Source organism: Epinephelus lanceolatus, chromosome 24 (assembly GCF_041903045.1).
Source record: "Epinephelus lanceolatus isolate andai-2023 chromosome 24, ASM4190304v1, whole genome shotgun sequence".
Classification (NCBI taxonomy): domain Eukaryota; kingdom Metazoa; phylum Chordata; class Actinopteri; order Perciformes; family Serranidae; genus Epinephelus; species Epinephelus lanceolatus.
Window position 1 is genome coordinate 18,697,946 of NC_135757.1, and position 12,985 is coordinate 18,710,930.

The following is a 12,985-nucleotide window of genomic DNA, read 5'->3' on the forward strand; positions in this document are numbered from 1 at the left end:
GTGACTCATTTTGGGCCCTAAACTAAACTCAACACCCAAGAGCAACACTTGACCCAATTATTCCCAATGCTCTTCCATCCAACTCTGCATCATTCATTGTTATATCTCATCACTTGCCTCTGCATCATCTCGCTGTTGCTCCATTATGGGCCCATTTGACCTGAATCTGCCATCAGCCCCTCAGTAGCTGTTTTAACCACAGAGAAAACATTGCAGGGGAAAGTTTGTTTTCCTCCCTGAGAAAGGAACTTTGTGGCAGCCATGTTCTCCTCTCTTGCCTAAGGCGGATGTAGCCATGTTGTTTTTCTTTCTTCTGTCAATCACATCCTGTGTTTCCTTTCTCAGGTGGACAACTCCTCTCTGACTGGCGAATCAGAGCCCCAGACTCGTACTCCTGACTTCTCCAATGAGAACCCACTGGAGACCAGGAACATTGCTTTCTTCTCCACCAACTGTGTTGAAGGTACGACGACAGGATACATCAAAGCTGTTCAGAGACAGTGCTACGTGCATTAGTAGTTCAGACACTCTGTAGTGAATCAGACACCCTGTTTACCACCTTGACATGTTTGAGTGATTGGATAAACAGGTTACAAGATGTTTGCTGTATTTATAAAAAAAATCATCCTTGTGACAGGAACTGCCCGTGGTATCGTGATCAGCACTGGAGACCGTACCGTCATGGGTCGTATCGCCACGCTAGCCTCTGGCCTCGAAGTTGGACGAACCCCCATCTCCATTGAGATCGAGCATTTCATCCACATCATCACCGGTGTGGCTGTCTTCCTTGGTGTTTCCTTCTTCATCCTCTCCCTCATCCTCGGATACAGCTGGCTTGAGGCCGTCATCTTCCTCATCGGTATCATTGTCGCCAACGTGCCAGAAGGTCTCCTGGCTACTGTCACTGTGAGTCCTGGTGTTTCTTGTGCATTCGTCTAAAGTAGTGGCGACTCAATCGCTAACTGACCCAATCAATCCCATCTCTAGGTGTGTCTGACTTTGACTGCTAAGCGTATGGCTAAGAAGAACTGCCTGGTGAAGAACTTGGAAGCTGTAGAGACCCTGGGCTCTACTTCCACCATCTGCTCCGACAAGACCGGCACCCTGACCCAGAACAGGATGACCGTGGCCCACATGTGGTTCGACAACCAGATCCACGAGGCCGACACCACAGAGAACCAGAGCGGGACCTCTTTCGACAGGAGCTCGGCCACCTGGTTTGCCTTGGCCAGGATTGCCGGACTCTGCAACCGCGCTGTCTTCCTGGCAGAGCAGAGCAACGTACCCATCCTGAAGGTAGGTGTTTTTACCCTCCTGACCCCTTATGTTTCTCTTTTTTTGTTTACTTGAATAAATAATTCCAAATATTAAGGCTTCTCTGAGACAACAACCCACAGAACAGATTTTTTTTTTTCACATGAATTGTGTAACATTATCAGGGACATAATTAGCCCTTTGAACTAAAAACAGAAGTCTGCATTATCTTTTATCCTTTGCTCAACAACAAGAAAGCTTTTTCTGTTGTTCTAGGTCTTAAATTTGTGTGCCCATTATGTGGGCAGGATTTAGAAGTCCTGTACTGTCTGCTGACTCATTTTCCAAGTTGAATGTGCCCTTTTTTAAACAGTTTGAAAATTATTGCAGAAATAAACAAGTGTTCCTCTTCCCTGTTGTTCTTTTTTTCCTGAAATTGGCTTCACTTATTCAAATCTGATGAGGGACAAGAGAGTGAAACGTGATATTTAACAAAGTCATAAAAACTGCCACACCTTATTTTACACCTGTAAAATGTTTACACAAATGGTGTTTACCCACTCACTCACTCAACACACACTGAAACACACACACAGATGTATGAAAGTCTCTTGGCACCTACACTTTCCTTTGAGGCCAGTCTCTGGTTTCCACCCTGTGTTATAATAACCTGTTAACGTATGTGTGTGTATCTGTGTGTGTTAATCACCTGCAAATGTCTGGCTGGCATCACGGCTCTAATTACCACTCATTTTCTCTCACTGCTCATTATCTTTGGCTGGACCGCAGCAAAGCGGAGCCAGCTCTGTAAACGTCAGAGTCTGTCCCTGATTTACTGAGTGACTGATGAAGTTACAGCATTGTTTGGTTGAGTGTTGGAGTTTCCTCATTGGTGATTGCTTTTTCAAAATGAATAGGTGTTTTCCACTGGTAATGCTTTGCCATTTATTTACTTTAACTCAGAGGGTTTAACACAGATTTAATTCCCTCTGTTTGACAAATATTTGAAATTATTGTAGTATGCATCCTCCTTATGTTCTGATGCTTCTGCTCCTGTTTGTCCTGATACATTTTAGTTTTTGTATTATGCTGTTAATGCAAATTTAATCTCTATAAACAGATATCTGCATTTGTATGCAGAATCTGCAGGCAGATTCTACAGAGATTTGGGTATCACAATGTTTCCATTTATAGTCCCTTGGTAGCCGGAGTAGTATTGACTCATCACGTCTGAGCAGGCTTTGGTTGCATGCAGGTAAACAGGCTGTCTTGAGAGCAAAATACAGAATGCATGGGCCGAAATGCAGTCCTGGGACCCATCGCCTATTGTCTGATGTTGATTTAGCTTTTTATCAATCTCGGAACTCATCACATATCATCTAATAATGATTCAGCGTTTTATCAGTCTCTGAACCCATCGGCTATTGTCTGATGTTTATTTAGCTTCTCATCAATTTTGGAACCCATCGCCTATCATCTGACGTTGATTTAGCCTTTTGTCAATCTTGGATTACATTGGCTATCATCTGATCTATATTTAGCTTTTTTTCAATTTTGGAACCCATCGAGTATCATCTGACATTGATTTTGTTTTTTATTAATCTTGGAACCCATTGGCTACCAGTCTGATGATAATAAAGGCTCTGGGGGCAACCACCAATATTCTGGTAGATGTGGTGTAACCAGTTGGTATCCGAGCTAAGACTTTAAATTTCGTGTGCCGGTCATTTAATCCCTGTAAACAGATGACTACATATTAATGCAGATACATTAAAAAACAGCCAATGTAAAGCTGAATTGTTGCCAAACAGTAGCTACTGCAGTAGTAGTAGCAATTGCATTTACCTGCCTCTCAAATGTAAGTGGTCAATAATACTTGGACTACAAACAGAAACCAGAACAATTCTGATACCAAAATCTTGTCCTGTTGAAATTAGCTTGTTATAGTAGGCGTCAATGCTCAACTCCAGCACCATTCTCGGGTCTCAAGTTGCTAACTGTACTGTTAACAATGACATGGCATGGAAAAGGCAATCTTGGCCCTGAAATCCATTATCTGGATATCCACTGGCTACATCGGAACCCTGAAAATTTTGTCTGTTGCCTCAAAAGGCTAAACTGTCATCAGACCTGTAGCTGATGTGTTCTGATATTGATGCAAACTCAGTACTTCGTGTATCCATTTCAACAAGGCTTTTATTGTGCATTTTATTTGTGGATCCATGTTCTGGAAAATTCTGTAACGTGTACATTCTCGTCAAATGTAGCTTCTGCCATCTGTGGTACTTCTATATTACTACAAAGTACAGTTTGGCTCAGACATTAACACACATACACCCACAGTGATTGAAATAGGACAATAACACTTTAGATGAGTAATTGGGAACAACAAAGTGTTGAAAGAAGCAAGATGTTATTGTTGAATTTAATGCCCATGTCCATGATTAATGTTCTTCACTCTCCGTCTTCCTCCACCAGAGAGATGTGGCTGGTGACGCCTCTGAGTCAGCTCTGCTGAAATGTATTGAGCTGTGCTGCGGATCAGTTGCAGAGATGAGAGAGAAAAATGTAAAAATTGCTGAGATCCCGTTCAACTCTACTAATAAGTACCAGGTATGGATCAAGGAGCTGGCTTGTGGTGAAACCAATGTTGTTTTCAGGTGCTCTTGCAGAGATAAAAATGTCCACCACATTTTTCTAAATGTTTTTAACATTAACTTAACAAGGTAAAAATGATCTTTGTATGAGACCTTTCGATTAAAGTTTTTGTGTAAATTTAGTAACTTTATATTTTTATTTATTTATTTATTTATTTTTTGCTAATTGTTGAAATGGATTACCCTTAGAGAATGTGTCCCTTTATTCCCTCATAAGTTTTATGGAAAAGCGTAAAGGTCATAAAAGCCATAAAAATAGTCAGTTTGCTCAAACTGACCTTTTTAATTTTTTTCTCATATGTGCTTTTAGCTTTCCATTCACAAAAATGGCTCATCTGACCAAGAGTCCAAGCATCTGCTGGTGATGAAAGGTGCACCAGAGAGAATTTTGGACCGCTGCTCCACCATTATGATGCAAGGCAAAGAGCAGCCCCTGGACGATGAGATGAAAGACGCTTTCCAGAATGCCTACCTGGAACTGGGAGGTCTGGGAGAGAGAGTATTGGGTAAGGATGGACAGCTGCTGGAACTGAGACGAATAAAGTGATTAACAGAGCAGAAACTCAAATGATTACTCTGAAAATCATCCTAAAATGCTTCTTGTTCTAGGTTTCTGCCATTATATCCTCCCTGATGAGCAGTTTGCAGAGGGCTTTGTTTTTGACACTGAGGAGGTGAACTTCCCCACTGAGAACCTGTGCTTCATTGGCCTCATGTCCATGATCGACCCTCCTCGTGCTGCTGTGCCCGATGCTGTGGGCAAATGCAGGAGTGCTGGAATCAAGGTAAAGCCCATATTCAAATCAAAATTACTTATTTAGTTAACATGAAGCTACAGTATTTCAGGCAGCCTACTCATGTGGAATGTTTAAATATGAATACACAATATGTGCAGTTGTATGCCCTCCAAGTGGCCTAATTAATAATAAATCTCTCCTTCATCCTTGTGGAACAGTATAGTGGAAAAATTAGAGTATAATCCTCAGGCTTGATAAAAGTGTTCCCCTTGTCATAGGTCATCATGGTGACAGGTGATCATCCAATCACAGCTAAGGCCATTGCTAAGGGTGTGGGCATCATCTCTGAAGGCAACGAGACTGTTGAGGACATTGCTGCGCGTCTGAACATCCCAATCAATGAAGTCAACCCAAGGTACTGACTATACTAAGTGCATTTGCTCTAGTTATTAAAGAGATGTATCTGGAGTGCCCCTAGGTCACGTCCTGGGCTCCATTCGGTTCTAAATGTACCGCATGGTTTCCAACCCAAGGCTTTAGATATACGCAAGTAACCTAATGACTTTGTATTCTCTCCAGAGATGCCAAGGCCTGTGTAGTCCATGGTGGAGACCTGAAAGATCTGTCCGCAGAGCAGCTTGACGACATCCTGAAGTACCACACTGAGATTGTTTTTGCCAGAACCTCCCCGCAGCAGAAACTGATCATTGTGGAGGGCTGCCAGAGACAGGTAGAAACCAAACAAATGAAGAGGTGTTTGTGTGTCAGGGCGAAGATTCTTCTGCTCTGATGTGCCTCTGCAGTGTTTGCCAAACTGTAAAACAGGGGTACAAACACAGCATGTGCCTACGTGCTATTATGTAAATTCATGAGTGAATATTTGATATGCCTATCCTCTAATGCTTATTTATGATTATTGCTTTGGTCTGATGACTAAGTTGGCAGAATAATCAAGCATAACATCTGTCAAGCTGTGACCCTGCATGAATATTCATCAGTGTATCAGTAGGCAGAGCGAACTCCTTTTTTTTTAGTGTCGTGTGGACTTGGACTGTGAATTTGTTTGAATTTATATAAATGTTTTTGTTCATTCTCGCCTGATCGAGGGCAGCCACAAACAACATTTTCTTCTGATACAGTGTTAACTTCATCTCATGACCTTTTCATATTTAAGAAAACCCTGGCTACATAATATATTCTTGCCAAAATAGCTGAGAATAACAAAATTTAATAAGATAAAATGAAACTCTATTACTCCCACACCAGGGAAACTCACATGTTGTAACATGTGAGTTTAAGAGTCAGAAGCAAAAGAAAAAGGGAAAAAATGATGAGTGATAATAAAACAAGACAAGATAAAAACAAGACAAAAATAAAATAGAATAAAAATAAAATACAGGCAATATAAAATCTATACACTACATTCGCCTTCCACTTATACAGATATTCTATGGTCATGGTTGATAGTTTCACAGGATAATTGTGACACGCATATTGTGTGTCGTATTTACAAGAAAAATATAAAAACATATTTTGGCAGTGCAGGTTTACTGCGGGCACTCTGGCTTCCTACCGCAACCCAAAGACATGCAGGTTAGGTTAGGTTGGTTAAAATACAATATGCATATATCAAATACATATTTTAGAACACATACACACCATATCAATGTAATGATAATAATAACAGCAATAATAATAATGATAATATAGCATATATAATATGTATAAATATGTGAGAGTCTGAATACATGGAGGATATACAGTACAGGCCAAAAGTTTGGACACACCTTCTCATTCAATGCGTTTTCTTTATTTTCATGACTATTTACATTGTAGATTCTCACTGAAGGCATCAAAACTATGAATGAACACATGTGGAGTTATGTACTTAACAAAAAAAGGTGAAATAACTGAAAACATGTTTTATATTCTAGTTTCTTCAAAATAGCCACCCTTTGCTCTGATTACTGCTTTGCACACTCTTGGCATTCTGTCGATGAGCTTCAAGAGGTAGTCTTTATATATGTGTATATACATAACCAATTATAACCACTAGTTTAATTGAAGTCAGTGTAGTACTCTTCCTCTCCAGAACCAATTAACATAATGCATTCCAGTGCGCCCCATGTGCTTCCTGGACGAGTCGGAGGGGGATCGATGATGACTTGTTATTGACATTTTATCATATGAGCCCAGTAACTTCAATTCAGTTCAGTTCCTCAGCCACACAGTCTTGTTCAAGCCATTTGCAGTGCAGCATAGATACAGTTGGTGTCTTGTCATGGTCAGCAAGCTTGTAAATACTGGGAAAGCACCGTTGTTATACTCACATGAGAGACACTGTTACATTTACTATAGATTTAATTCATTAAACTTACCATAATATCATGTTTGAGTGAATTCCATGCACGTTTCCGGGCAGTTTAGCAGCTGTAAGACGAGTTAATGCCATTAGCTTATGTTTTGATGATGCACTGTGATGTCACACAGGGATTTGCAGCCCCAAGAACTATATGTCCTTGGAGGCTCAGAACTTTTTATCCAATCGCTGCACAATTTAACATAGTTTGGAGAGAGTTAAGAGTTGGATCCTTTTTGCTTTACCAGACACAACTTCAAATTCTGCACATTACTACTAAAGGTGCACATTGAAGGAGGCTCAAATGTTAACCTTTAGTGGGAAACCAATAATCCATGGCAAGTTATTTTTTCTTTAAAGGAAATTCCTCATACACCATCAGCATGCAACACGATTGCGATCCCGATTCTCTTCAAATTTCTGCCCAGAATAAAAGCTCTGTGTCTCCTGCACTTTTATCACATTTGTCTGTACTGTCAGATAAAGCAGAATTGCCCTGAAACCTTCCGCAAACAGGCTTTTCTTTCACACAAAAATGCACGTTAAGAAAAATGGGAATGTCACTCAACAACAAGAATGGTGACTTTTCTCTGAAAAGGAAGTGACACCTGTTACCTCAGTCGAAATGTTTTTTTATGCACATGCAAATCAGTTTGACTTCTCCTCTCAACTGAAGTCAAACATTTGCTTGTCAGAGAGTATGTGACATCCTTTGCTCCTCTTCATCTTCATTTTAATTTAACTTTTCTCCTCTCTTTCTAAGTGTAATTTCCACACCCAAACATTAATATTTCCCTCAATGCTTCTCTCTCTCTGCAGGGAGCCATTGTGGCTGTGACAGGTGATGGTGTGAACGACTCTCCCGCTCTGAAGAAGGCTGACATCGGTGTCGCCATGGGTATCGCTGGATCTGACGTCTCCAAGCAGGCCGCTGACATGATCCTGCTGGACGACAACTTTGCCTCCATTGTTACTGGAGTGGAAGAAGGTTTGCACTTAACAGAATACTTTAAAGCTGTTTGAGCTGAAGGACTTTAAATTTGAATGTTGGTATTAGGTGGAGGATTAGAAATGAATAAAACAATGACTGTAGGCTCTTGTGTGATGATCTCATCAGGCCGTCTGATCTTTGACAACTTGAAGAAGTCCATCGCCTACACTCTGACTAGTAACATCCCTGAGATCACCCCCTTCCTCCTCTTCATCATCGCCAACATCCCTCTGCCCCTGGGAACCGTCACCATCCTCTGTATTGATCTGGGAACTGACATGGTAAAGATGCAGTTTAGCGATATCCATAACGGGTTTTGTGCACCACATTTTATATTCTTAGCTTTGTGATTTGTGAAAAAAGTCAAAGTGTCAACTTGCTCATTGCTGTGTCCTGTGTCCCAGGTCCCTGCCATCTCCCTGGCTTATGAAGCAGCTGAGAGCGACATCATGAAGAGACAGCCCAGAAACCCCAAAACAGATAAACTGGTGAACGAGAGGCTTATCAGCATAGCCTATGGACAGATCGGTAAACAGATGCTTTGATTATAAGTTTACCAAGTACACAGCTGATATCAAACCAGAACGAGGAGTTTGTTATGCGGGGCTCCTTGGTAGATTTTTTGTGGAAAGGCTGCTCAGTATCTGGGTGGTCCAAGATAACTAGAAGAGTGGCATGCACCCGAAATAGGCTTATACTGATAGAGACCGTGTGTGTGTGTGTGTTTGTGTGTTTGAGTGATGACAGACCAGTCCCTCTGGCTTTTGATTTTCCCCTCTTCAGTAATGAAGCCAAGAATAGGTTTGACCCTCCTGAACTTCTTGTACTGCCTTATAAGACCAATCTTGTTGTTGTCTGGACAGATTTTGCTCAGAGTTTTGATGGGAATATATTTTTGTTGATATTGCTGTTGCCCCTCTTCCCTTCCTATTACAAAGTTTTATTGCTAAAAGGAGCTGACAACATATTAATTGTCGCAATAAGGTCATGTCACTCGCTATAATAAAGGAATGACATTTTGTCCAGCCTGTACTTTTGAATTTAAATATTTTTTAGGGTTTGGATTAAAGAGTAACTTCAGAGTAACTTTAACCTGGACCCAATATTCCCATTTTTTTTTCTGTCTGAGTGACTGATGGGAACAAGATTTTTTTTAATTGGTCCAGCCCTGAGATAGAGCGCTGTAGCTGGCAGGTTGCAATGTAATCACTCAGGGCAAATATGTGCCATCAAATTACGTCCACTGAAAGTGCTTGTTTTTGCACTGACAGGCTCAGGTTATTATTAGTAATGCCCAAACACACTATGGAAAGGATCCCCACAGAGATAAACTCTTTTTGTTCAAGAGTAAGATCCTTTTTGTTTCAGCAACAGCCCTGGAATGGCTTTTGTCAAATCCACCAGACTCCATTGAAATTAGCAGTAATTTTAGCATGCATAGACCCAGCATATTTTCACAACTGACTGGATGAATAAAGGGTTTATTTCAACCAAACCAGAGTTGGTGATTGCTAGAACAGTGGCAAGACAAACCGGGATGACTTACGTGAGTTTTATTTTGTTTCTCTCGACTTTGAACTAAGCGTGTTTTGTGGTGATTAAATTGTTGTTTTTTTATATGAAGTCTGGTGGGTTTGGCAGTGGCAATCTCAGGGCTGTTTCTGGTTAAACAAAAGGATGTTACTCCAACAAAAAGGTCTTTCTCTGTAGGGATCCTTTCCGTAATGTTGTCAGACACTTGCAATAATGATATGAGGCTGTCAGTGGCAAAAACAAGCACTTTAAGTAGACATAAATTGATGGTGTGAACATGCTCCTAGTGGCTAACCTGTTGCTCAATACTGAACCAATTTCAAAAATTGTGGTACCCATTAGTCACTTAGACACATTGGAAAAAAGTGTTCAGGTTGAAAAATACCAAACTCACCCTTGAAGGGATACTAAAGTGCCTTTACCCTCTTGATACAACTGTCTTTTTGACAGATGTTTACTATTATGTATCAGTGTATCTTGCCAAACATTTAAAATAATCAAATTATCTTTTATTCATATTGCAACAATTTCAGCATTTAATCATTTTAATTTTGATTAAGGCTCTAATTCCTCAAAAGACAGCCTAATATCATTTATTTATTTATTTACTCAGTTATTCAACAGATCACACATGGTTTAGTGTTCAAAATCCCCCAAAAGACTGATTAATCAAATTTACTGACTCAGCCGTTCGCTTTCTCATTCATTGTATTTCCCCCAAAAGACCACAGGTCCTATTTGTTTGCTTAATCATTTATTGATTCCTGGTTTAATTTCTAAATGGACTAATTAACTGAATCAATTTATTCAGTCTGAAAGTGCTCAAAAGACAAACTGTTTCAGCCATTAATCAAAAGATTATATCAGATTGATTCTGTGACTGACTCAATCCCATCTCTTTCCTGCAGGTATGATCCAAGCGCTCGCAGGTTTCTTCACCTATTTTGTGATCTTGGCTGAAAATGGCTTCCTGCCGTCCACCCTGCTGGGCATCAGAGTGAACTGGGACAATAAATACATCAACGATCTGGAGGACAGCTATGGACAGCAGTGGGTCAGTAACGGTTATTGCACAGACACACAGGTAAAGGGTAAAGTTTGGCCATCACCACCTGGTTTAAACTGTTTGTGATGTGTGCTTCCTGTCAGACTTACGAGCAGAGGAAGATCGTGGAATTCACCTGCCACACGGCCTTCTTTGTCAGCATCGTCATCGTCCAGTGGGCTGATCTGATCATCTGTAAGACTAGGAGGAACTCTGTCTTCCAACAGGGCATGAAGTGAGTACAAAACATAGACTGTATATTATCATGGCCTGTTTTGAAGCCTTGAGGGTGGCATCTACTTGTCACTCACAGCAGCCACACACTGTCTAACTTTAGGCCTTAATAACAACTAAACGGCTCAGTACAGAAAAAATTCAGCCCGTACAGTTGTCACGAACGTAGAAATTAGCTAAAGAGACAAAAAAAAGTTTTTATACCAGGCTGCAAAGACGTTTATTTCTGCTGTAAGGTTAGGTATTTTAACAGGGGAGTCCATGGGCATTGACTTGCTCTTGGAGCCAGCCTCAAGTGGCCATTCGAGGAACTGCAGTTCCTGGCACTTCTGTGTTGGCTTCACTTTTCAGCCCCTGAGGTTGCTGCTTGGTAAAAAAATACCCAGCATATATTTAAAGTACATCAGCATTCTCTTCCAACTCTGAACTGTTCAAGTCTGAGTTGTGGAGATTTCATCAGAAAATACATAAAGTCTGCTCTCTCCAGCTGCCATCTTGATGTCATGCCTTCTGTTCCATATTTTATTGTTTTACTAGCTGTTGTGCTTTTCCAGGAAGCACTCTAGATAACCTTGGTGTTTATGTTGGGCTTTAAACCACATGAAGTGTATTTAGGCATTTCAGACTGTGGTTTGTGTCAGTGCCTTGGCTTAGTGTCAGCTGCTTGAAATCCAAGGACTTAGATGATGAAGTTTATAAAAATTGTTGCTATTTTCAGGCAGTCAGATTGGTTTGTTTGGGTCTCAGGTTTCATTTTCTCCAAACAGTGAGTCTTTAATTGCTCCCCTGTGTGTCTCAGGAACAAGATCCTGATCTTTGGGCTGTTCGAGGAGACTGCCCTGGCCGCCTTCCTCTCTTACTGCCCGGGCATGGACATCGCCCTCAGAATGTACCCTCTCAAGTAAGCACAAAAACTCATCTCACCATCCACCAGTAAGCTGTATACACATGTATCTGACTCTGTAATCTTGCTCACACCACCTACCACATGTTGCTCATCCTGGCCCAGGGCGCTGGATCTCATTTCTTCATGTGTGTGTTTTTCAGGCCCAACTGGTGGTTCTGCGCCTTCCCCTACTCCCTGCTCATCTTTATCTATGATGAAATCCGTAAGCTGATCCTCAGACGCAGCCCAGGAGGTGAGTCCAGGATCCATGCTTTTATTTTCCTACTTCTCTCCCTCCCTGCTCTGTTGTTTTTCTGCACATCTTTACCCCTTTCTCTGTCTCTTCTCCCCATTTCGCTCTTGTTTTTCTTCTCCAGAGAGAGGTGGAGAAACTGAAGTGTTCTTCTGTCTCTTTGCATGCTTTTAATGAAGTATAAAGGTCAAATATACCCAATCGACCCAAGAAGTTGCCTCTAAATCCAGTGCTTGTTTGTTTTCTTTCCCTGTGTATCCAGGTTGGGTGGAACGGGAGACCTACTATTAAAGACCCGTCAGCCTGTCAGTCCAGTCAGCTCGTATCTTCTCCTCCACTCCCGTCTTTGCATGAATATTGTCTTGCTGCTCGGAATAAAATTTTAACCTCTGTGAAAAAAAAAAAAAATTGGAACGTGTTTTTATATTAGGGAATGCTTGATACTACTATTAGACAAATACTGAGATGGAACGTGCTGATGATGATGCTGATGATGATGTTGATAAATGATAATGCTAATAATGACATGAACACTGAACATTTGACATGACTATGCGTGCCTTGTTTCTGAAACAGGACCAATTTTATACATGTTTTTAACAGTTATAAACGTTCAATAAAAATGCGCTCGAGTCAGGTCCCACAAACGTTTCCTGTGCTCATTTATTGTGTGTGTGTGTGTGTGTCCTTGTAACTGTAGATTTTGTTAGTACACAATCCCTGTTTTGCTGGGAGATAAATCTTGATGTGTGTTTTCCCACCTTTCTTCTCAGCGTGTGGGATGACCATAATTAGAGTTAAAGGTGGAGTCAGCGATTTTGGAGAAAGGTTGTTGACAATGTGCGGTGGAGTCCAGCACGTTAGCATGTGCCAGATTTACTCTTCGTCTCTCTCCCACTGCCTTTCTCTTTACACATCTATTGCCTTTCTTCTGTTCTGTGCACTAGCACACATGCCCCCTGTGGCTGATTGGCTGGAAGTTTGTCACCCACAGTTACTTCAGCTTAAAGGAGCAGTGTGTAAGATTTAGGGGGAT

At 41.1% G+C, this 12,985-nt stretch overlaps 1 protein-coding gene across 1 annotated transcript in view; it reads left to right on the top strand.

Moving 5' to 3' along the window:
* The window catches only part of LOC117250162 (sodium/potassium-transporting ATPase subunit alpha-1), a 36,311-nt gene extending 23,715 nt beyond the window's left edge, over window positions 1-12,596 (top strand). Inside the window, exons 8-23 of the mRNA XM_033616195.2 lie at window positions 346-463; window positions 638-906; window positions 988-1,296; window positions 3,733-3,867; window positions 4,222-4,417; window positions 4,521-4,696; window positions 4,927-5,063; window positions 5,228-5,378; window positions 7,827-7,995; window positions 8,125-8,279; window positions 8,403-8,526; window positions 10,440-10,585; window positions 10,681-10,811; window positions 11,610-11,711; window positions 11,858-11,949; window positions 12,212-12,596. Coding sequence (XP_033472086.1) covers window positions 346-463; window positions 638-906; window positions 988-1,296; window positions 3,733-3,867; window positions 4,222-4,417; window positions 4,521-4,696; window positions 4,927-5,063; window positions 5,228-5,378; window positions 7,827-7,995; window positions 8,125-8,279; window positions 8,403-8,526; window positions 10,440-10,585; window positions 10,681-10,811; window positions 11,610-11,711; window positions 11,858-11,949; window positions 12,212-12,240 — 2,439 coding nt within the window. The 3' untranslated portion in view covers window positions 12,241-12,596. The remainder of the gene's footprint in view (window positions 1-345; window positions 464-637; window positions 907-987; window positions 1,297-3,732; window positions 3,868-4,221; window positions 4,418-4,520; window positions 4,697-4,926; window positions 5,064-5,227; window positions 5,379-7,826; window positions 7,996-8,124; window positions 8,280-8,402; window positions 8,527-10,439; window positions 10,586-10,680; window positions 10,812-11,609; window positions 11,712-11,857; window positions 11,950-12,211) is intronic.
* The last annotated feature ends 389 nt before the right edge of the window (window positions 12,597-12,985 follow it).